The sequence below is a fragment of the Equus asinus genome, chromosome 2, assembly GCF_041296235.1.
Source record: "Equus asinus isolate D_3611 breed Donkey chromosome 2, EquAss-T2T_v2, whole genome shotgun sequence".
In the NCBI taxonomy this organism is placed as follows: Eukaryota; Metazoa; Chordata; class Mammalia; order Perissodactyla; family Equidae; genus Equus; species Equus asinus.
The window spans coordinates 6,793,330-6,818,029 of NC_091791.1; the positions used below are offsets into that span (position 1 = coordinate 6,793,330).

The following is a 24,700-nucleotide window of genomic DNA, read 5'->3' on the forward strand; positions in this document are numbered from 1 at the left end:
GCATTTCCTCCTCCTTCTTCTTTATAGGTAGATACATCTTGGGGGCTCTGGTCTAATCTGGTCCCCGCTCTTACAGGGATCCTGGCCTCAAGGAAAGGTGCCATGTGGACACCCTGGATTGGGCCCACCCCTGGAGAGCCAGCACTTGTAATTCGGCCCGCTTCAGCAAACATTTAGTTAGCTCTTATTCTTACTGGCAGCTGCCATTTCTTAGCTTCTACCATGTACCAGACACTAGTGCTGAGAGCTTTCCATGCAGGAAGCAATTCCCACGGTGAGTGTGGTGCGTGTTCTCATTTCACATGTGGGAAGCGGGCTCTGCGAGGTTAACTTTGCTGAAGTCAAAGTTGGCGTCAGGTCCTCCAATGTTGAATTCATTCCTTGTTTCTTTATCTCCCCAAGTAGCAGATCAGGCAGTGGGGACACAAAGATGGAGGCTCCTGCCCCCAACAGGTTACAATCCAGCCAGGGGAGCAGCCGCCTACCCCTACAGTACAGTGTGAAAAAGTCCCCTGGAAACAGGACAACTGGTTTCTTTCTTCTAGGGGGGAAAACTTCCAGAGAGAAATGATTTGAGCTGGGCCTTAAATGATAACACAGATTTCCCCTGAGTTGAAAGGGACTTACTTCTATATTTAGAGGACTTAGGAAAGCTATTGCCTTGACCTCAGATTTGCAGAGCTGAAACGTATCTGACTTGTCTGGAAGGAGATTTGAGCAGGGGCACATATGAATATCACCCATGAAGCTGAGAGAGAACCCCAGAACTCCACTGTCGGGAGTCCTGCTGGGTTGACGTAAGGATTAGCAGTACAGTAGCAAGCTTTTTTTTTTTTTTTAGAACACTTGCTTTGTGCTCATTCTGCATATGAGTCCTGACCCCACTTATTGGGGGTTGATCTGGGTGGACCCCACTCTGATAAAGCCCAGTTCAGGCTGCAGGCCCAAGTTCAGAGAACATGAGGGGCTTGTCTTCTGTGAGTTCCTGGGGCCCAGGAATTGCTGAGGAATGGAACAAGATGCAGTTGTGGTGTTGGACACTGGGAGAGGGGCCCCAGAGCTCAGCCTCCATGGCCTCCTGGAAGGTGATATTTGCATTGAGGCAGCAGCTCACCTACTGAGCATAGGAACCACCCAAGAGGATCATCACAAAGTTACCCACCTTAGGCAGATGGAGCCACAGGTCAAGTTAGAGATATGGGAGGCTGGGATGGGATGAGAAGGAAAGAAACCAGACTTAGCCCAGGCAGCCTGCTGGCACATCAGAGAAGGCAGAAGTCTGACCTAACTCCAGGGCCGAGTTACACGCACGACCAAGGAGTTAGGTGCCCCGGAGGTAGGGGTGGGCTGCCTGCCTTCACAAGTCACACACAGCTGCCCAGCAACCGGCCAAATAGGGGTTATTTCCAACCCAGTGAGGGCAGTTGAATATTTGGTAATTCCGTTTGATATAGCACTATTTGTCTTTTTATGTGGTGGGGGTTCACTATGTATCCTGGGCATCCGTCCTTTGTCAGAAATATGGTCTGCATGTATTTTATCCCAGTCTGTGGCTTGCCTTTTCATTTTTCTTCGCAATTTCTCCTCATGAGCAGGAGTTTTAAACTTTGATGAAGTCTAATTTATCATTTTTTTTCTTTTATGGTTATTACTTTCTGGTTGCCGCGTAAGAAAACTTTGCCTACGCCTAATTCACAAAGATATTCTGCTATCTTTTCTTCTAAAAGCTTTATATTTTTAACTTCAGGGTTAGGTCTGTGATTTCCCTCAAATTAATTCTTGTGTATTGTAGGAGGTAAGGGTTGAGGTGCATTTTTTTTCCCCCCAGGTGACTATCCGGTTGTTCCAGCAGCATTCCTGGGATCAATTCTACTTGATTGGGATGAATTGATCCTGTTTGATCTTGTTGGGTTCTATTTAATAATCTTTTGTTAAGAACGTTTGTGTCTGTGTCAGGTTTTCTCAGCCTCACAGTGTTGACACGTGGGTTGGAGATGTCTCTGTAGTGGGATGGTCCTGTGCATCGTAGGATGTTTAGCAGCAGCCCTGGGCTCTACCCGATAGCTGCCAGTAGCACCCCCGCTCCTGCCCTACCAAGTTGTGACACCTAAAAGTACCTCCAGACACTGCCAAATGGGAGGCAAAATCACCCCTAGTTGGGAACCACTGGTTTATGTTCATGAGGGATATTGATCTGTCATCTTCCTTCCATTTTTTTGTGATGTCACTGTCAGGGTTTGCTATAAGGCTTATGCTATTCTCTCAAGAGTTTTGTAGTGTTGTTTTTTTTCTTCCTTACATTTTTGATAGAATTCATCTTTCTTGGATATGCCTGCAAGCTGCCTGGACTAAGGTTTCGTTTTCTCTCATCTCATTCTATCCCAGACTCTCATTTCTTTGTCTCCAGTAAAAGCCATCTGGGCCTGGAGCTTTCTTTATGAGAAGGTTTTTGATAATGAGTCAATTCCTTTAATAGCTATAAAACAGTTAAGATTTTCTGTTTCATCTTGTGTCAGTTTTGCTAAGTTGTATTATTTTTTTAAGCAATTTGTACATCTTTTCTATGTCGTTGAATTTATTCACATAACATTTATTCGCAATGTTTCCTTATTATCCTTTTCATGTCTGTAGGCTCTGTAGTAATAACACCTCTTTCATTCTTGATAAGAGCTATTTGTATGTGTTTTTAATTTTTTTCTTGAGTGATTTTGTTGACTTTTTTCCCCAGAGAACCCTCTTTTGGTTTTGTTATTTTTTTTTCGTTGTTTTCCCCCCTATTGTTCCATTGATTTCTTCTCTTATTTTGATTTGCTTTTGTCATCCATGTTAACTTGTGTATATGTAATTTATTTATTTTTACTGCTGGAGAGTTGACTGTCTCACAATTTATTTATAAATTCTATCAAAGAACATTTTGGTTGTTTCTGTTTTTTGGCCATTAAAAACAATGGTGCTATGAGCAGTCTTATACATCCTGGTCCAGAAGTACACGCGTTTCTTTTACATACATACTTTATTTATCTTAAGATGTATTTTTTTTCATTTTAGTATAGCTGAAATCAGAATGTGTACTAAAAGTAATGGCATCTTGGAGTATAATTACCAGCTTTTTTTTCCCCTTTCTTGGTGACACATAAAATAATGGTACATCTTACAATCAGTAGAATGATAGATTTTGATAAAATACTGTAAATAAGAGCAAAATTGCTGATCACCTTTGACAGGTTACTTTTCACAGTGGTTTTATCAGTTCATGCTCGCCAGTCATGCACGGGGGAGTTGCTTATCTTCACCAATATTTGGTCTTGTTGATTTTTTGGCCAATCAGGTAGGTGTGAAACAGTCTTTTATTGTGATTTTATTGTCATTTCTCTACTTACTAACGAGGTTGAATATCTTTTTGGATGCTTAGTGACCATTCCTCTTCTGACAAATGCTGCTTCTGTCTTTGCCTATTTTCTCATTGGGTTGCTAGTCTTTCTCAAATTAATTTACAGGAGGTTTGTTTTGTTTTGTTTTGTTTTTATTGTTGATACTAAACCTTTCTTTGTCTATGGTATAGGTTACAAATATCTTTCTAATTTGTAGCTTGCCTTCTCTCTTGATCAAATCTATAGATGATGAGACATTCTTAAAATATTTGAATTTGGTCACCAGAGAGGAGGGGGATGGGGAGATGGGCAAAATAAGTGAAGGGGATTAAGAGGTACAAACTTCCAGTTATACAATGAATAAGTCACATGGATGTAATGCATAGCATAGAGAATATAGTCAATAATATTGTAATAAGTTTTTATGGTGACAGGTGGTTACTAGACTTGCCATGGTGATCATTCTGTAATGAATATAGCTGTCAAATCACTATGTTATACACCTGAAATTGATATAATATTATATATCAACTCCAATTTAAAAAACTAAAAATAAAAATTCATTTTTTAGGAAAAAATTAAAATCCTTGAATTTATCAAACTTTTCTTCAGTAGTGTTTGCTTTGGAAACATTTTAAAGATACTCTTTTGTCCCCAGGATCTTAAAGATATTAACTATTGTCTCTTAACAATTTTAACATTTTTTCTTTCATAGGTAAGGTTTTTGATTATCTGGAGTTGATTTGTGGGTATGGTAAGAAATAGGGAATTGACTTTGGTTTGTAAAATAATGATAATTGTCCCAACATCATTTATGATATTTTGTTTTTCCTGCATGTATCCACAATATACTGTGAATGCATGCAATGAGTCCACACCACCTCATTATTTTTCACATTTCCATGTATGTGAGGGTCTCTTTCTGGCTTTCTTATTCTTTTCTGCTAGTCTGTCTTTGTTTATTCCTATTACAATAGACTACCTTTTTCTACATCTTTAAAGTAAATTTTGATATCTGATAGGGCAAAGTCCTCTGCCTTGACTATCTGTGTGTGTCTTTATCCAAATTGCAGCTTTATTGATATTCCTGTCTAACTAGGTTTGACATATCCCATCACACACACACAAAGAGGCTGCTGTCATCTGGGCATCTCAGAGAATCTGCAGTAAGCTGGGAATCAGTGACTAGGTTATGGGAGAAGCCTCCCATCCCAGGAGGTGGGAATACTCTTCTAGAAGGACTTGAGAGGACCTGTGAGATGAGATTGCATTGCTGAACTCATTTTGCAGATGAGGAAACAAGAGAAGGGAAATGACTTGTTCAGTTCACACAGCCAGTCGAGGGTGGGGCTGGCCTGGGGTGCAGCTCGGTTCGGTGTGTTTCCACTGCGGTACTGCTGACCTCAAAACAGAGCAGCGTTCCCCTGATCCCAAACCTCATTTGTTCAGGGAGATTTGCGCCCAGCCCTCGGAAGAGTTCTTGAGACTAGCAGTTTTACCCTTCATCCAGTTTCAGGTTCAGCCCCACCCAGTCCCACTGGACCTGTTTTTCAAGCAGCAAGAGCTACTGTCCTCCTTTCTTCTTCCCAACACTTCGTCATTTACTTCTTTATTCTATTTTTTAATTATCTGTGCTTATGCTTCTCAAATTTCCCCAGATTGGTAAGTGTGTGTATTATCCCTCTCTTATGCCTAGACACCTGGAAATGCTAAATTGTGGTGTTTACTTCTTTTTACATCCTGAGACCTGGTGGACCCACTGCCAGTGGCTTCTCCGGCCCCTCTCCTTTCGTGTCTCTGCAAGTACAGAGGGAGGAAAGGCTGTGCTGGGGAGCTGGCAGGAAAGATGTAATTACTGAAGCTAATGCTTTGTCTCTCTCTAAAGTTCAAGTTCATTAGTGAAACTTCTTTTATCTTGTCATTCTGGTTTCTGGTTTCTGATGAGCAGGTACTTATTTTGCAATCAAGAGTAAAAATGTTGAATTATAATAGTAACTGGCATCATTAACTTTTGCTAGAATGTTAAGCTGCGTGTAAGCTCCACGAGGGCAGAGATTTTTCTGCCTGTTTTGCTCATTGCTGTGACTCTCGGGTCCAGACCAGTGTCTGGCCCATGTTTGAGGCAACAAGAACATTTGCTGGATAAAGAAAGAAATGAATTTTATTGGGTGCTTCCCATATGCCAAGCCACAAGCTAAAGATTTTCAGTGCGTCTTCTCTCTTCATTCTCATAACAATCCAGTGAAATAGATACCATGATCCCTCTTTTGCACATGAGAAAATTAAGGCATAGAGAAGTTAGGTGACTTGTCTAAGTCACAAACTTCATAAGTGGTGAAGCTAGATTCAAGTCCACATCTGTGGGATGCCAAAGAACATTCTCTTAGCATCTATGCAATAAAGCTATCATCAAAGGTACGTAGATATGAGATGCTGCCTTAACGAAGTCTGAGAATCGTTGTTCCTTTCACTTACTGATGGGGGGGGATGGGAGGCATCATTAAGTGTCTTTTTCCTAGAGATGCTATAAAAAGACAAATAACCCAATTTAAAAATGAGCAAAAGATCTGAACACACATTTCTCCAAATAAGGTATACAAATGGCCAACAAGTACATGAAAAGATGCACAACATTCTTAGTCATTAGGGAAATGCAAATCAAAACCACAATGAGGTTCTACGTCATACCGACTAGGATGGCTATAATAAAAAAGATGGGCAATAACGAGCGCTGGCAAAGATGGGGAAAAAAATGGAACCCTCATACATTGCTAGTGGGAATGTAAAATGGTGCAGTCACTTTGGAAAACAGTTTGACATTTCCTCAAAAAATTAAACATGGAGTTACCATATGACCCAACAGTTCCACTTCTAGGTATGTACCCATGAGAAGGAAAACCTAAGTCCACATAAAACCTTGTACACGATGTTCGTAGCAGCATTGTTCATTATAACCAAAAAGTGGAAACAACCCAAATGCCCATCAGCTGATGAATAGATGCACGATATGTGGTCTAAGCATGCAATATGAATATGAATACAAACGAATATTATTCAGCCATAGAAATCTGAAACATGCTACAACATGAATGAACTTTGAAAACGTGATGCTCAGTGAAAGCCAGACACAAAAGCCCACATATTGTATGGTTCGATTTATATGAAATGTCTAGAATAGGCAAATCCAAGAAATGTATATTAGTGGTGTCCAGGGATGTGGAGTAATGGGTATGGGGCTTCTATTGGGGTTGGTGAAAACATTCTGGAATTAAACAGTGGTGATGGTCGCACAACTTTGTGAATATACAGAAACCATTGAATTGTACACTTTAAAGGGTGGACTTTATGGTATGTGAATTATATCTCAAAAGCTGTTATTTAAAAAAAACAAAAAGTGAACAGCAGAGAGAGCTGCTCAGCCCAGCCAGATGGGGTGTGGTCAGAAGATAACTTGACTGGGAGCCAGGGATCTGGGGTCTTTATTGGGGTCACACTTGACTGAGCTAGTCTGACTCTGCCACTTGCCAGCTGGGAGCTCCTTCCGCAAGCCCTGATTCTCTCCGAGCCTCTGTTTCCTTTTTCCGTAAAGTGGCAGGTGTGGGCAAGCCAATATTTAGGGCGGCCTTTGATTCTTATGCGCCTTCACATTTAAGGCGACAGTTTCCCTGGTTCTCGCCTAAGTTTAGGCTCTGTTACAGCAGGAGGGACTAGTGGAGGACACAGGGTGCTAGGATCTTTGCTCCATTAAACAACAACAACAGAAAGCCAAAACAACTCAAAAAACACAGCAGGGGAGAAGAGCAACCACCTTCTAATTGCGCAGCACAGCACAGTACCACTTTGGTTTCCTAAGTAGGGATACAGGATAAAGGCAGTAGTGTGTGTGAGCATCTTTGAGCCTGGGTTTTTCCCCTAATGCTGGCTCTCAGATCTGGTCTGGTGACAGCGGCTCTCTCCTCAGACCCCTGATGTGCAGTGTGTGGCTAATGGCTCCTATAATGAGAGATTTATGACTTGGAGCTTTCAGACCCTGCGCCAGCCTCATTTGTCCAGCTCATGGCGGAGCCTGTAATCATCTCTGTGGGCTCCTGCTCCAGGCTCCAGACAGGCTCTGGCAAGTCAGCCGAAGGGATGAGAAGCAAGAAGCTGCACAGACCCACAAGCTAGAGTCACGTTGCTCCTCGTGAAGGAGAGGAAATCCATGCTGACATCTTATGAAAATATTTTTGTAGCTTGTTTACGTAAAGAACCCTGAGCTGACAGCTTCCCTTGGTCTCACTGGAGTGCGTGGCTTTGTGGCTGGGCTGGATGCAGCTCCAGGTCCCTTTGCAGGAGGTTTTAAAGACGCCCCATTTTCCTTCACTGCGTATTTGTTGTTACCCAACACTGAATTAAAAGCAAACAGTCCACCCTTTCTCAGCCTATAGAAAGCTGCCTAGGTAACAAGTCGGGTGATTGGGATCCCGTTGCAGCCTGGATCTCATCAAGGGGAAGCTGGGGGCTCTCTTTCTGGTCACCATTGTTGATAACAAGGTCCCAGTCTTCTGCCAGCCACCTGTGAAGGCAGCAATGGTCACCTCTGAAATCAAACCACTCCCTGACTTTCAATACAAGGTAATAATGATTCTTGTTCAGTGAGCTTGATGTTCCTTGAAGAAGAGAGTGCATAATGATGCAAATGATGCCATTTTCCACTTTACGAAAGAAGCAAGCTAAAGTGGAGCTGCCGCTCTCTCACACACACCCTCCCTCAAATGTTCCCAACACCTCAAGGCCCACACATTGTGGGACAAGAGCCGCTGGCAGAGCTGGATGCCATCCTGGAGGCCATGCAGGCCCCTGCACACTCCTCATGTCACAGATGGGGAAGCTGAGCCCGGAGACGGGCTGACCTCTCAATGTCACAGCTGAGATGGCAGGTCGCATCTGAGCCCAAAGTCTTTGCTGCCTGTCTGGACTCTTCCTGCCATGTCTTGCTGTCCCTTTTGAGGCCAAAAGAAAGGAAAAATTCTCACATTTCAACCTCTTCCACTGCTCTTTCTTGCTGCCCAAGCACAGCCCCTCTGCTTAGGGAGGCTGTGCACCCCCGGAACCCAGCAGAACTCTTGCTTCCTGCCCATGCCCTGGTTTTCTCTGACCTGGGCTGCCTCTCAGCTTGTGGAGTCTTTCCTGAAAGGGGATATGCATTCTCTTCCTTTCATGTTGAAGCCCGCGTTCAAGGTGTTTGGGTTACATGATGGAGACCACCTGTGTTTAACTGCCGACCTCTGTCAAGGACTTAAAACAAGACTGCCCCCTCTCCCTCTTCCCAACCCCCTCCCCACTGCATGGGGGTATGAAGGGAGGAAAGGATAATTTTTTAAAGATGCCTTTAAGATGACTACTAAAATTATCTATAATGTGTCTATCTCTTTGTCCTTCCTACCCCTCAATAAAGGACTCTAGAGTTTGCTAAGAAAATATTAGGTAATTAGACCAAGACAGGACACAGAATGAAAGGCAGAAGACAACCTGCAGAAAGAATTGAAAGCAGGGACTCAGAGTGTTATTTGCACACCTATGTTCAAAGCAGCATCTTCACAAGAGCCAAAAGGTGCAGGCAACCCCAGTGTCCACCAATGGATGAAGGGATAAACAAAATGGGGTCTATTCATACAATACAATATTATTCAGTCTTCAAAAGGAAGAACATTCTGACACATGCCACAACATGGATGAACCTTGAGGACGTTATGCTAAGTGAAATAAGTCAGTCACAAAAGGACAAACCCTGTATGACTCCTCTTATCTGAGGTCCCTAGTGTAGTGAAAATCATAGAGACAGAGAGTAGAATGGTGGGTGACAGGAGCTGGAGACGGGGAAGAGGGAGTTATTGTTTAATGGAGGCAGAGTTTCGGTTTTACAAGACGAAAAAAGTTATGGAGAAGGATGATGGTGATGGTTGCACGATACTGTGAATGAACTTAATGCCACTGAACTGGACACTTCAAAATGGTTAAGATGGTACATTTCATGTTACGTGTATTTTACCACAATAAGAAAAAGACAGCCCATAAGAGGAAATGATCAAGTCCACGTTGTGTTGAAAAAGGTCTCATTGTGTGTCTCATACTCCCACTGAGCTCTGAGCTCTTCCAACATGGGGACTCCTGGGCTGTCTTCAACTTTGTTACCCAAGCACCTAACTTAGGTCCTCAATATGTTACATTCTCAGTCAGTGTCTGCTGAACCGAGGTCATGGCCTGATGGCACTACGCCGTACACGTGAGCAGGGCATCGCGGTTTACAGGATGCTGCACACAGGCATGCTCATATTTGGTTGCACAGTCCTTGCACCTAGTGGTCTTACACTGTCCTCCAAGGGAGACCTCTACTCCAGCCACATGAAGGGCAGGTCTGGGGTGCCACGCTGGACACCAGGGGCCAGAGGCACGATGCTTCAGATTCCAGGTGTCTCGGAAGTCAGCTAGAGCCCAGGAGGCTACAAAATGAATTGACAGGCTTTTAAAACATCTTTATTACACATCGTAATTTTCTGAGAAAGATGAAAATTGTATGTAAAACTGTGGCTAATAATACATTTCATTTTTTCGAGGGCCCATTGTGGCAGGCACTATGCTGAGCTCGTGAAAACCTTTGTTTACTTCATGTCATAGTTCTTAGCCCTACAAAGCTTATGTCAGTATGCCTCTTTTGCTGAGGAACAGACAGAGGTTTGGAGGTTATGTGACCCGTCCAAGGTTGTAGGGCTAGCAGGTGGTAGCACCAAGTGTCACTCAGCCCTGTTGCCAAAGCCCAGGCTGCCCCATCAGCTTGAGAGCTTCGGAGGAGATGTTATCAGATCCTGCAGATTCTGCTCCATTTCCACCTGTTTCGCATGTACGGTGATCATGAATATTGCAAGCTTGAGGCTTAGTGGACGGGTGACACTTGGCAGCTTACTTAAATGAGGCTTACTTCCTCCCTGTACAATGGGGGTAATACTAATGCCCTCCTCAGAGGGCCACTGTGAGTGTTAGAGAAAGCACTTGTATCAGCCTCTGTCTCAAAGTGAGTGCACAACGAATTTTAGCCATTATGATGTAATAGTGACATTGACCAGACTCAAAGCACCTTGGGATTATCCAGTGAAATATACATTGGTCCCGTGTTTGTGAAACAGTTTACAAAGGTGCTGTCCATTTCTAGAACAACCCATGCTATCAACGCCTTGTCCCAGGGGATAAAACCACCCTCCCGATGGAATGGGGTATTTCATTTGAAAGGCAGTGAGTTGCTCAATTTGTCACGTCCCCCTTTGGCTTTGGCTGTTGGAAACTCACCCTTAGGTTGTGATTCCTCTGTGCCACTGCCCTCTTTAGCACAGGCTTTTTGGTTCAGTGATTTCTCCAGCTCATTACTTGCTTCTTTTATCACAGTTTTACCAGTTTGTATCTGTGTTGTTAATTATAAGCTACCTCAAATGTGGTTGGGTATAAATTATAAAACAATGTTCATTATAGCTTAGTGTCAAAAGTGTTTTATTAAATTGTATGAAAACCAATCGTTCTCGTTAATAGCTTGCATGATAAACAGACTGTCATATTGCCCGATTTTCTAGATAAACCAGTTTGCCAAAATTAACACATGTTACAAGTAGGTTAAACAAATTAACATTGTGATGTTATCTGAATGCATTTTAAAACTCAAGAACCTTCTAAACAGTAAAAAGCTGTCTGGCAAGAGAACCGCACCATCAAAACAAGGTGAAAAATAAAGGACTGAGGAGTTGGGGAGAAAGAGGAGAAATGTGTGTCTGGAGGCAGGAGATAAAATAGTTCTTTGTCTCACATCTAAGAGTGCTCTGCAGAAAACTTTTAAATAATGGTTGTCCACATACTTTCTTTACTTGTCAAAGAAGCCTCAGATATAAACGTCAAAGCGATGATTGCTGTTCCTGCTAATGAGGAATGGCTGGAGCCAAGGTGGACTCCCCGCCCCCTCTCCCGGTTGCCACATAAACATTCCGGTGTCTCCATCGCAGGTAGATCCCTTTGAGGTTCTTCAGCCCAGGGCGGAAGATGGGAGCCTGACTCATTCCGAGAGTAGTTACAGATCTAAACTGTGGCTGATTTTTCTTTCCTTTAGCCAAACACATCCTTGTCATTAAAAGACCTTTGAAACTGAGTAAAATGTCTTTGAAATGCCAGTGGAATATGATCAAACTGTCTGAGGAAGGTATGTTCTGATTTTTTCTCATAGATATAACTTTTATCAAAATATAAAATAATTTGTTCATTCAGTTAACATTCAGCGAGTGTCTTTAGTTGGCCAGCGACTGTGCTGGGCATGAGGGGAAGGTGGTGACTAGGACGTCCTCTAAAGACCTTGGTCAACTTTGGGAGACAGACTCGTAATCACAGAACAGTGTAGTAAGGACGTACATAGCTACAGCCTGTCAGGGGCGCTCTTGTGGGTTGAATTGTGTTCCTCAAAAAGATATGTTCAAGTCCTAACCCCTGACACCTGTGAATGTGACCTTATTTGGAAGTAGAGTCTTTGCAGATGTAGTCAAGATGAGGTCATACTGGAGTAGGGTGGGCCTTAAATTCAAGGGCTGGTGTCCAGATAGAGATTTGGAGACACAGAGATACAGGGGAGATGGCATGTGAAGATGGGGGCAGAGATCCAAGTTATGCTGCCATAAGCCAAGGAAAACCAAGGTTTACCAGCAACCACCAGAAGCTAGGAAGAGGGAAGGAAGGATTCTCCCCTGGATTCTTCAGAGAGAGCGTGGCCCTGCCAACACCTTGATTTCAGACTTCTGGCCTCCAGAGCTATGAGAGAATAAATTTCTGTTGCTTGAAGCCACCTCGTTTGCGGTAATTTGTTATGGCAGCTGCAGGAAGCGAACAAAGGCACCGACACAGGTGGGAGGGCGTGTGGAGGAGGGGCAGACCAAGAAGCCCCTCTAAGAGGAGGTGAACTTGAGCTGTTTCAGAGGGTGAGGAGTTAGCCCAATAGGAAAACTGAGAAGGTGGCACCCAAGATCAAAGACACAGAGACACTGAAGCATGCCACATCTGGGAAGTAGACGCAGCCTTATTTTAAGGATTTCTCTCCTGGTTTCCTTGAGCTCGAGGAGCCTGTGCACATGTGCTCAGATTTTTACACGTATGTTTCCCAGGCCCTGTTCTTGGGGGAAATGTATCCCTTTCATTAGAGTTTTCAAAGGAACCTGTGACCCCTACAAGGTCACAGACTGGTGATGTCAGGACGATTTGGGGGAAACTGACAGGAGATGAGGCTGGTGGGTTACCAGCTTGATTGTGACCTTGCCAAGACCAGACAGTACAGAGAAGATTAAATTGATGGGACAGACCAGAGCCTTTTTCGTAAGATAAAGCAGGCCTTGGCTTTCAGCTGGACATTGGAGGTGAGGAAAGGGAGGAGTGTGGAGGTGGATGCCTCGATTTCTATTGTGGGTGATGGGAAGATGGTGGTTACTCACCAAGATAACAGACGCAGGGAGAAGGAGGGAGAGGAAGGGAGGCAGGGAGAGACAGCAGCAAGTTGAGGGGAGTTGGTTGGTTCCCTTTTGGAAAAAGCTGAGTTTGAGGTGACTTGGATCCAGCTGTTTCTAAGGGCTGGTGCCCACAGACGAGATCTGGGTCCTGCCCTGGCATTGGTCTATTGGCAGAGGCCATGGTGTGTCTGAGATTTGATAAGAAGGCCCAGAGGGAGAACAGGGGAATTCAAGGAGAGAAACCCACACAAAAAAGTAAAACACAGTAGCCGGGAGGGAGGAAGACAGTGAGAAGACCATGTTCTTCCAGGAGTCAAAGATGGAAAGATTTTCCAGAGGCATGGAGTGGTTAAAAGGGTCAAATCTCACGGAGATGATTAATTTCAATCTGAAAAGTGGTTCTCTCTGAAGAATGTCTATTTTAAAACATTAAAAAGGGGTATTGGTAAAATTCAGAGCAAACCCTGACTCCCAGAAGACTAGAAGTGAGGGAAGGCATTTGGAGTCCAAGAAGTGGGAATTTGAATGTACTTTCTGTGTCCCTGATGAGAATGGTATAGATATGAAATCAAGGCAGCTTACTAGACTACAAAGGGCTGGAGTGTTCGTCGTTTACACATGACTTTGACGGATTGATTCATTAGGCAACACATGATGTTGCTTGTCTGCTATTTTTGTAGAGACAACTCAAGCAGTGGCGGGTGCCGCGTGCGAACTGTGTACAATTCCTTGCCAGTGTCTTACGCTTCACCCAGTGTGCTACTTGCTGGTCTCCAGATACGCTGTAGCTGCTGCTTTTGTGCTGATGCAGTTTTCACCTTTACATTTTCCCTCTCCTTGGGCCACACCCCATTCTCCCTACCCTGCTTCCAGTTTTGTCTAAGTCCACCCCATACTGCAAGGTCAGTTGAAGTATTCCTTCCCCGCCGAACCTGTCTTGGGACCCTTGGCTGGCAGGGCTCTCTCTGTGGCTTACTGAGGCCAGGGATAGCAGAGCTGTGACTTCGTCTTAGAGTCGTGGGAGGGGAGAGCATCTCACCTGCCCTTGCCTTTCAGCCCAGGGCCTCCGGCACCCTGAGTGCTGCTTAAATTCCTGCTCAGTTGCATTGCATTTCTGAAGCACACCTTCCTCCAGGGAGGAAATCTCGATTCCAGAAGTGCCTGGCTCAGGCCCTCATGATGTGTTCAGTTAATGTCACTCGTGATGCTTATGGCCTCTGGGAAGGGGCTCAAAGTGGGAGGGGTGGCTTTGGACAAGTGGGTCAGGCTGATGGAGACAGAAGCACATCCAATCCTTCCAAGTGTGTCAGAGGAGAAAGCTCTTCAGACGTGCTGGTGCACGGACATACTCCTGGGGCACAGAGGACCGGAGCACTGGGCACCAAAGACGGCCGATTCATAAACCAGCAATGACTGGGTGGCTAACTGGACTCATTTTTAATTCATTTCAAAATAAAAGCATGCTGGCATTCTTGATGGCTTCATTCTAACTGAAGCCACCAGTAAAAAGCCCCATTTAGATCTCCTAGGTGTGGTTTTCTAAAAGCCATGGGGTGGTTTTGAATCAAAAGCATTATGGTTTCCTCCTAGGGCTTCAAACACACCATCCGTAGAGGAGCTTGTTGGTCTAAGACCGACAGTGTTCCTGGACTTTGGCTGCGACGAATGTCCTGGAGGGCTTGCTAAAGCACAGAGGGCTGAGCCCCACCCCAGAGGTTCTGAGTCAGTAGGTCTGGTCAGTAGGTGGGCCCTGAGAATGTGCGTTTCTAACAGGTGCCCCTGTGATACTGAGGCCGCTGGTCTGGGATCCCTACTTTGAGAGCCCCCACTCTTAAGCAGTCCTGTGTGGTGGGACGCTGTCTTAGGTGGGGTTTCCAAGAAGCAGAGCCTGAGGCAGGGATTGGGGGGCATGTGTGGGGAGTGCTCTTCAGGAAAGAACATGAGAGAGTTAGAGTGGCCTGATGGGGAAGGGGAAGAAGCCGAGCAAGGATGGGGTCTCAGGGACTGTCTGGCCCTCAGTTTATGCTCTGGAGCATCAATAACAGAGTTGCCCTGGCTTTTGTACCCCAAAAAGCCACCACTGGCTGTGGTCCAATGTGGAGAAAGGTACATAATCTCATAGAGGACCATTCTCAGAGAAGAGCAAAGCTGTGAGCCACTGACAGCTACCCTCCCAGAGGCTGAGGGATGGGGCAGACCCTCGGCAAGGGAACAGGGCCGGGCACAAAGAGTCAGCGCCGGCTTCCAATTTCACGGAGCGGGAAACTGGGGTTACCGAAACTACGCAAAGCAACACAAGTAGAATTTGGACCTGGGCTGTGGGACTCCTGCGACAAAGCCGTGTCTAGCATGTGTCCTGCTCAGGGCTTGCCCACCCGCTGCCAGTTTCCTTCTAATCAGGACAATTTCTTGATGCAGAGTGGAATTAACCCAATGCCCCTGGGGCAAGCCCCTGCCCCTGTGAGAGTTCAGGGACAGACCAGCTCCCACTGTGGGTGGAAGGAGCAGACCAGCCTGGCCGCCTCCTGGCCTTGCATGAGGATCTCTTGTAGAAACCAAGGCCAGGTGCAAGCTGTCCTGGTTTCTGCTATTTTCTGTATTGGAGTCATGAACGTTCCTCCTGTGAAAGTGATCCACCCCAGCTCCCGGGACATGCCAAAACTCCCATTAGTCTGGTTCTCGCTAACCTCCCCAAATGTCCAGCAGCTTTGCCTGCTCAGCGATGCCAGTCGGGGGGTCACCTAACGGTAGGTGCCTCTATCAGTGGTGACAGTTATGTGGTCAGGTGGAAAGGGACAGGGGATTTGTCCTCGCTACATGCCAGGCACTCTGCTAAGTTCTTGATATTCGTCATCTCTTTATTCCTTGTAACCACCTAAGAGATAGGTTTTATGTTTCCTGTGACACATGGGAAGATAAGACTCTGACAATTTAAGTAACTTGCCCAAAATTACTTAAATTGCCCAAGTGGTTAGTGGCAGGGATGGATTTGAAGCAGGATCTTTCTTTACCAAAGTCTATACTTAGAACATTCTGGTAACTCACCTCCTGATGTCTTTTGGGATCATTAATGTATCGGCACCCTCATGCCTGGCTTTAGTCATACCTCAATTTCACTCAAAAATAGGCTCATGACTCTAAGTTACAACTTTACTGTTTGTGTGGATTCCCACAAACTTAAAAAAAGTCATGTCGCAATCATGTGGTTCATAAGCTTTTGATTCCTTTCTTTCAGTAAACGTTGCATTGTAAGTGCTTTCCCATGTTTCTATACAGACTTTATAGTCATTATTTTGAAGGCCCTACATTCCACTCAATACGTCTACCTCAGTCTCTCCAGATAGTCTGTGATGGGCACAATAATGGTCTCCCAAAATATGTCCATGTCTTAATCCCCAGAACCGGAGAATAAATTACCTTTTGTGGCAAAAGGGACTTTGTAGATGTGATCAAGTTAACAAGCTTGAGATGGGGAGATTACCCTGGCTTATCTGGTGGGCCTAATCTAATCACAGAGTGGTAGAAGGGTCAGAGAGAGGTGGAGATGTGATGACAGAAGCAAAGGTTGGAGTGAAGTGAGGCCAGGAGCCAAGGAATGTGGGCAGCCCCTAGAAGTTGGAAAGGCAAGGAAAGAGATTTTCCCCTGGAACCTCCAAAGGAGTGCAGCCCTGCCCACACTTTGATGTTAGCCCAGGGAGACCTGTATTAGACTTCCGACCTCCAGAGCTGTGAGGGAGTATGTTTGTGGTCATTTGTTTTGCACCAGAGATAGGACGCTCATGCACAGCCCCTGCTTATCCGATCATGGCGGCCTCCATCCCCCCTGCTAGAGATGACAGTGCTTCCCGGTAGCTAATGTTTATTGTGTGTTGTTATGCTCTGGGCATCGTGCTAAGGGCTAGTTACTGAGATCACTTCATCTTTTTCGGGAAGCCTATGAAGTAGGCACTCTTATTATCTCCATTTCACAGCAAGGAACCAAGGATGCTGAGTAACTTGCCCAAAGCCACACATATAGCTGGAGACCCTGGGACTCTGTGGTCTGATTCCAGAGACCTCTGATGCCATGGTGATAGTGGCCATCGGGATCTGGGGGGAGGCTGACTTGGTCCTACTCATTAACAATCATAACTGGTGACACACCCCACCCCTGGCCCCCGAATTTACATACATCACCCCAGTGCATCGCTGGCAAGGCTGGGCAGGAGCTGTTATTGTCTGCATTTTATGGATGAAGAAACTCAGAGAGGGTGAGCAACTTACCTACTACGAGTGAGCTTGGGGCAGAGCTGGGATGCAGACTCAGGCCTGTCTGGCCCCAAAGCCTGTGCTGACTCCAGAGTTCTTAACCACGATGCCACATGACGAGAGCCAGGAGATTTCTGTCTTCATCAGCTTTATTGTCAGTTCATCATGATGCATCGACTCAGCACAGAAATCCATGAGATCTCTCAGGTCTTATATTTGCACTTCACGGAAAGTAATCTGTGCACATCATCTTGGATGACTGTCTCTGTCACTCAATAACAGGCATGATGGAGGGACAGCCACACATCTAGGTTAGAGCTGATGGGGGCTCTGTTGTCATCTAAGGATGAGATGAGAGCTGAACAGGCTTTGGATGGGTCAGCGGTAGGCCCCTGAGCCAAGTCCTCACCCCTTTGCAAACCGGCCAAACTTGAAAATACTATCGCATCATTTTCCCCGTAAAGCGCTTTAAATTATATCTAAATTTTTTTTTTAAGATTTTATTTTTTCCTTTTTCTCCCCAAAGCCCCCCGGTGCATAGTTGTATATTCTTCGTTGTGGGTCCTTCTAGTTGTGGCATGTGGGATGCTGCCTCAACGTGGTTTGATGAGCAGTGCTATGTCCGTGCCCAGGATTCGAACCAACGAAACACTGGGCCGCCTGCAGCGGAGCGCGCAAACTTAACCACTCGGCCACGGGGCCAGCCCTATATCTAAATTTTTTAATAAACCCTTCTCACAAGTTGATAAACACAGGATTAGAGAGCTGCTTTCTTAAATCTCTTCTTTCTCATCACCTTCACTAGCAGTTGGGGAACCATTCTTTGCAGCCTTTTGAAAAATCATTTTCCCCAGAATATCTGCATTGTGGAGGCAAAATTACTACCTGGTCTGGGTGGTGTCTTTACCCCACCTTCTGTGTTTGATTTACATTCCTGCATTAGCGATAAGACACCCAGGCAGACGTCATAATACTGCTAGCTTGCATCTGAGAGTGCTTTTTCCTTCTATCCAGTGCTCCATGAGGCGTGCAGGGGAGGTTTGGTGGATGAGGAAATTCCATAGAGTGATTCCATAGACTTGTTCATCGTTATCAAGCTGGTTGATGGTGGAGCCAGGAGCAGAACCCAGGTTCTACCATCTTGGTCCACTGCTGTGTGCACTTGGACCTGATGATATTCTTGGCTATCATTGTGCCAGTTGTTTATGTGGAGGGCCATCCACAGTGTCTCATTTATCCTCACAAAATTATCACAAAATTATCCTCAGACCTTCCAATGTAGTTTCACTATCAGAGTCTGAGTCGCTCGTTGCTCTTTCGAGAATGGTTGCATTAAGAAGTTGGATGAAGGCTGGTCTTATATTCCAGCCTTTCTTAACTCTAGTGGTATTGGGAAATCCATAGATGTGATTCTCTCCTGCTGAGTGTGAACTCAGGACATGGGAGAATTTGAGAAGCCTACACTCACTCAGTTGTTATGAGTCTAGGAACAGACAGCTGTGTGGAAGAAAGAATCTTGCAGCCTAATAAACTAAATAACAGTGAACTCAGAGAGCCTAAATGGAGGGGGGTGGAATGGAAGAAATGTACAAGGTTTTATCAGGAGTCAGAAAAGACTGGATTCACTATTGGCTAGTATAATACTCGAGTAGGTGACATTAAATTTTATAGTAGTTATATACTCCATTTTATCCTTTCGTATACTAAAAAGTAGCAATATTATCTCCTTTTGCCTAGGATTACGGGACAACCAGTACAGTACGAATGATCAAATTGCCCTTAAAAATCTCCAGTCTGGTGTTCCAGAGAAGAAATCTGACTTCACTGAGGTAACATATGCTTCTAACTTCTAGAGTAGTCAGCAAAATGCAGCCAATTATAAAACATGATCGTTGGCCTACTTGTGATGTGTTTGCATTTTATTTTGTTTAGTCAAAAATTGAATTAATGCAGCAGAAAATCTAACCATCAATGATTAAGACTTGTTACATTAAAGTATGCAGTATATATGCAATTATTCTTTTATAATCTTCAGCAACAATTTGTGGATTTGCAGTATCATAGGAGAGTACGGTGATTGAATCTCAATTTTAAATCAAAATTAATCTGCTAGGGGGAGAGAGAGAGAGAGAATGATGCCATATAACATTTCGAAGATGGAGAAGAGGTAATTTGAAATCTAACAAGCGGGGACAGGTTGTTATAGCTGCATAAAATGTCAGTGGTCTCAAATAGGGAAGAAAATTAGAGGTCATGCTTATAAATGTTTCTGATTCTAGAGGACCATGAACTCTGCACACGGAGGTTAATATTGCCAATGTAGCATATGCCAAGCTCTGTGTAAGTGACTCATTTCATCTTTTCCACAATCCTGGGAGGGAGGTATGGTCAATGTACCTATTTTGCAGATGAAAAAACTAAAGCTGTGATAGCTCCAGTAGTTGACTTGCCCCAAATCTCGCAGTCCACGTGCTGCCTGGCTCCAGAGCTGCTGTTCTTATCTTGCCCTAAAGGGCTGGCATAGAAGAGGTCTCACTCCAGTTATGAGAACTTAAAATATGGACTTTCCTGCCTGAAAGAACAGTCTTAAGTGTTACAGTTTACAAGGCACCTGTTCTCCTTCGCATATGGATATTCTGCTGCCAACCTTTGTAATTCTAGGAGAGAGTGGAATTATAAGAATCAATCTCTCATAACAGATTAAAGGAATAAGGTTATCTGCAAAAAATCATTCCCCCCCAAAATGCTTGTCTTAGGTATTATTCTTTGATTCAGCTCTGCATTCAATAAAGCTCAGAGACCCCAGGCCTGAAATCCCACACGATGGATCAAGGATGCTATTCTAAGTCCTCAGATTTAGTCATCGATATTGAAAGCCCTTTCTATGTGGAAGCACCGAGCTCACTATCTGAAGATGTAAAGATGCAGGACTATAATTAATTCCATCTGTGGGAGCAGGAGCAGGAACCCAAGGTTGCAGGGAAGGAAATGAGCAGGAGGCGGAGTGCGTCATTGAGAGCCATCCTGGGAGGAGATGCCAAGTTAAGAAGAGGATAATAGCATTATTCACAATAGCCAAGACATGGAAGCAACCTAGGTGCCCATCGAGGAACGAGTGGATAAAGAAGATGTATATATACACAATGGAATACTACTCAGCCTTAAGAAATGATGAAATCTGGCCATTTGTGACAACATGGATGGACCTGGAGGGTATTATGCTAAATGAAAGAAGTCAGAGGGAGAAAGTCAAATACCATATGATCTCACTCATAAGTAGAAGACAAAAACAACGACAAACAAACACATAGAAGCAGAGACTGGATTGGTGGTTACCAGAGGGGAAGGGGGAGGGAGGAGGGCGAAAGGCGTGATTAGGCTCATGTGTGCGGTGATGGATGGTAATTAGTCTTTGGGTGGTGAACATGATGTAATCACAGAAATCGAAATGTATAACGATGTACACCTGAAATTTATATAATGTTTAAACCAGTTACCACAATAAAAAAAAGAGAAGGGGATGATAAACGTGAGGTTGATTACTACTCTTTTTAAGAAAAGTTACCAACTGAAGTTCTTTCCTACCTGTTTTTCATATTGATCTGGCAAATTTCAGCATTTTCCTGTTGATGTTGAAATTAACGAGGTTGGTCATTAGTGATATAGATCTTTGGGGCCATGTGGCTGGGTCTCTGTAACACACTCACACACACACACTCACACTTGGTCATTATCTGTGACTGAGTTAAACAACTCCCACAAATCACACCTTCTAAACATCTGCTTTGGAACGATCTGTGTTGCCTCATTTGATCATAGCAGTAGGGTGAGTTTCAAACTTCCCTCCTACCTCGAGCTTTTCAAGCCTGTCCCTGTGTGTTTGTTATAAGGATGCTGTAAGATGATGAAACACTCCAAGCAGATGCCCTTCCTGTGTAACTGCCGTAAATCTCTGCCTCTCCTCCAGAGCCTGCACAGGATTGATCACTTTTCCTTTCAGAACTCATCGAAGCTATAGAAATGATATGCAGGCACTTCTTCAGCCAGGTGATTATTTAAAAGGGATGAAATATGGAACACAATTTTCTCCTTTAAAAAAACAGTGTTTAAATTTTCCTGATAACAAAAGTAATGGCAATTCAGGCAGACACTTAATAAAATACAGAAATACATAAATGAGAAAATATTTATATGTATTTCTTTCTCTTTTCCCCATGCATTCTTTTTACATAAGACTGTAATATATACCCACTTTTATAGCTCTCTTTTATTACATGACATTCTATCACAGGCAATTTCCCGTATCTTTTAAATTCTTTGTAATGTTTATTTTTAATTTCTACAGAATATGATGCTGTTGTATATGCCATGATTTACTCGCCCATTCCCCTCTTAAAAAACATTTCGATTCTTGCCAGCTTTTCACTGTTGCACATTACGTTGCACTGAATCTTTTGGTTTCTAGTAAATGTGTGGAAAGACAAGAGTTTCAGGATGGAAAGTGCGAAAAGCTCTGATTTTTTCCATTTGTCTTAAAACCATCTTTCCGTATTGCTACATACCATAGTTACTCATACATTTGAAAATGTCTTACACTCAGGATGAAATGCCACTAGGTTGACCGATTACCTAGTGGTGATGATTCTAGATCAACTAACTGGGAATGAGCATGTTTGCATGAACGTGGAGCTAACTGGAGAGTGTATCTGTGGGGAGATGGGTCCACCTGGCAAATGTAGTTGTTGTACAGGTGTGGGAAAGGGAAGAATTGCCTCATGGAGAAAAATATAGATCTCAAAGCTGTAGATTGGATTAGATGCTTATCCTTTGGAGAGATAAATTGCTACAGGAATGGAGGCATCCTCACTCCAGAGGCTCAGGATCCGATTTCTCTGTCCATCCACAACTTATCTCTTTCTTTCTTCAATTTATGAAATGATACCCATCTTCATAATGTGCCTTAAGGCATAAATTCAAAAACAGTCAATAAAAATGCATAAAACTATGAATGCAGTTACCAGTACTACAAAATCATGTTTGAAATATTTAAAAGAAATCAAAAACGTACAAATGTGAGTGTTCTGTAGTGATGGTCAGGAAATGGGTGATTTACTACCAAAGCAAGACACAAAATTCAACTATTCATTTGGCCTCTCTCTCACCTTGAACACTCTACTTTAAATACAAGATTATTTTCTTCCCTTCAAATCAAATCTTACATCAGTTAATTTTATTTTAGATAAAAGATATCTTTTTTCAAAGCCATGTTCAGTTAACCCAGTAGAAAGAACAGATGGAGTGACACCCTGAAATATCTTGATTGGGGAAGATATTTGATGCAAAAGATGTGATTACTCTTTAAAGACAATTAGCCCTGTTTCAAAAGTAGTCGGCTGATTTAGGAATATCAAATAGTCCCTCTGTCTTGTCTCTTTCTTGGTTTCCCAGCCCGAGAAGAAGAACTGGACACAGAGTGGTGGATTGTAGTCTGTTATGGACTGAATTGCGTCTCCTCCAAATTTACATGTTGAAGTCCTACCCCCTAGTATCTCAGAATGTGACTGTATTTAGTGACAGGGCCTTTAACGAGGTAATTAAGGTTAAACGAGGTCATTAGGGTGGGCCCTAATCCAATGTGACAGGTGTCCTTGTAACAAGAGACCAGGACACAGACACAGAAAGAAGAAAATGTGAAGACACAGGGAGAAGACTCAGAGGGAACCAACCCTGCTGATGCCTTGCTCTTCAGGCTTCCAGCCTCCAGAATTGCGAGAAAGTAAAATATCTGTTGCTTAGGTCATGCAGGCTGTGGTACTTTGTTATGGCGGCCCTAGCAAACTGATAGTGATTTTTAAGAGGTTGGACCTTATCTTTAATTATGTAATGGATCTCAATGAGGAAATAGGATTTTGATCAATGGAACTTCTCTACAAGTGTATGATGTATGTTGATGAGCAAAGAGCGCAGCGTTTCCTTGTTCGTTTCTCTCAGTTGATTGGTTGGGGCTTTTGTCAAAGCTGAGTCTAAACACCTGAACAAACACAGTAGGATTTGACCTCAGAATCCCTGTGCTGGTAATTTGATTACCTGCTTGATGTTATCGCCAGCTTGTTAACTCCTCAGCTCCCAGCACAGAGCCTGGCACACAGTAGATGCTCAATAAATATTTCTGTGCTGCGTGAATAGTTAAATGATCTGTCCATGGTTCTGTGTTATGCATAACAGAATGTGCATCTAAAATAGTTACACTCATTTTACATTCTCATCAAAATTTCAGTGTATTGGGCATGTCATGGGGTCATTCCCATTTATGCAATTCAAATAAACTCAAATGCATTCATTATAAATTCCACGGAAATATAGTATAACTTTGAGGTAAATACTCCCTCATTTCTCCATAGGTTTGATTATATCAGCTCTCCACTGATTTCTGCTAAATCACAGGAAAAGTCAAACCCAGGAGTTACATAACATGTTCATATTTTGAGAGGCACTTTTATGTCCAACATCGTTTTTGATCTCCAAAACTTCCCTGTGAGGTAGAGAAGGCAAATAGGTTTTTCTCTGGAAATGGGCTTCCATCAGCACTTATCCCCCAGGCACAGTGTCACCCTGACATACTGAGTGATTCCGGAGCTTCAGAAATAAGTTCAAATTCACGTCATTCGTTATTGCTCTTCCCTCATCTGATTGCTTCTGAGGGGATCAAAGGCACAGCCACACTTGTCAGGCTCAGGGTAATGAAGTGGCGGCTGATTCTTTATCCTGTTCTTCTGGGCCTCTGGGACCTCCTGCAGCGACACTCACTGTGCCTGTGCAGCCCCCAGGGCATGCATCCCTCCAGCGTGTTAGGCCCTGGGCTCCTGGCCGTGGCTGCCTGTCTCAGCCCGGGTGTGGAGCCAGGTTGACACTGCCAGAGTCAGGGTCTTTTCTGTCCTCGTTCCAGGCTGAGATGACATTTACTCATTCCTAGAAACACGCCCCCATGTTTCTGACACCCCTTGTTTATGTCAAGGCCAAGGTTTTCATGGCATCCTGAGCAAGAAGTCTGGGGTACTCTCTTGATGGTGGAGACCAGCATACAAGGAAGGCCAGAGTCCCCACAATTCCTGTTTCCTCCTTGCTCTACAGATGTGGAACCCAAGGCCGCCTCTGAGGTCCTATGGCCAGTCTGGGGGCCCCAGGCTCAGGATGGGCCCCAGGAGGTCCAAGTCCTAGCCCCACACCCTTTGCACCATATCTGTGCAGAATCATCATCTGGCTAAAAATACCAATTCTTGGCCTTATCCCCATAGATCCTGATTCCACCTATGTCTAGGGAGGGAGGGGGGTCCACAAATCTGCATTTTTACTCTCCCATAGGTGTTTTTTATGGAGGTAGTCACCGGCTCAAACTTTGGGCAACATTGCTCTATAAAATGAGACCAATGCTGCACACTTTCCAAGATGGATATTTGATTTTTTTCTTCAAACACCAGTGTCAAAGGAGTTCCTACCGGGTATGATCATGGACTTTGTAGGGTACACAGGAACGATGATTGTACGAACTAAATTTAACTAAAATGGGAGGGATTG

General features: G+C 44.0%; 1 protein-coding gene across 5 annotated transcripts in view; it reads left to right on the forward strand.

The window, feature by feature from the left end:
• C2H10orf90 (chromosome 2 C10orf90 homolog) overlaps positions 1-24,700 on the forward strand; it is a 214,032-nt gene that overhangs the window by 119,556 nt on the left and 69,776 nt on the right. For 4 of the 5 annotated variants that reach the window (XM_070481036.1, XM_070481028.1, XM_070481030.1 and 1 more), the window contains one exon: positions 18,863-18,954. The exons of the other annotated variant lie outside the window; for it this stretch is intronic. In XM_070481036.1, coding sequence (XP_070337137.1) covers positions 18,863-18,954 — 92 coding nt within the window. The remainder of the gene's footprint in view (positions 1-18,862; positions 18,955-24,700) is intronic. 5 annotated transcript variants of the gene reach the window in all.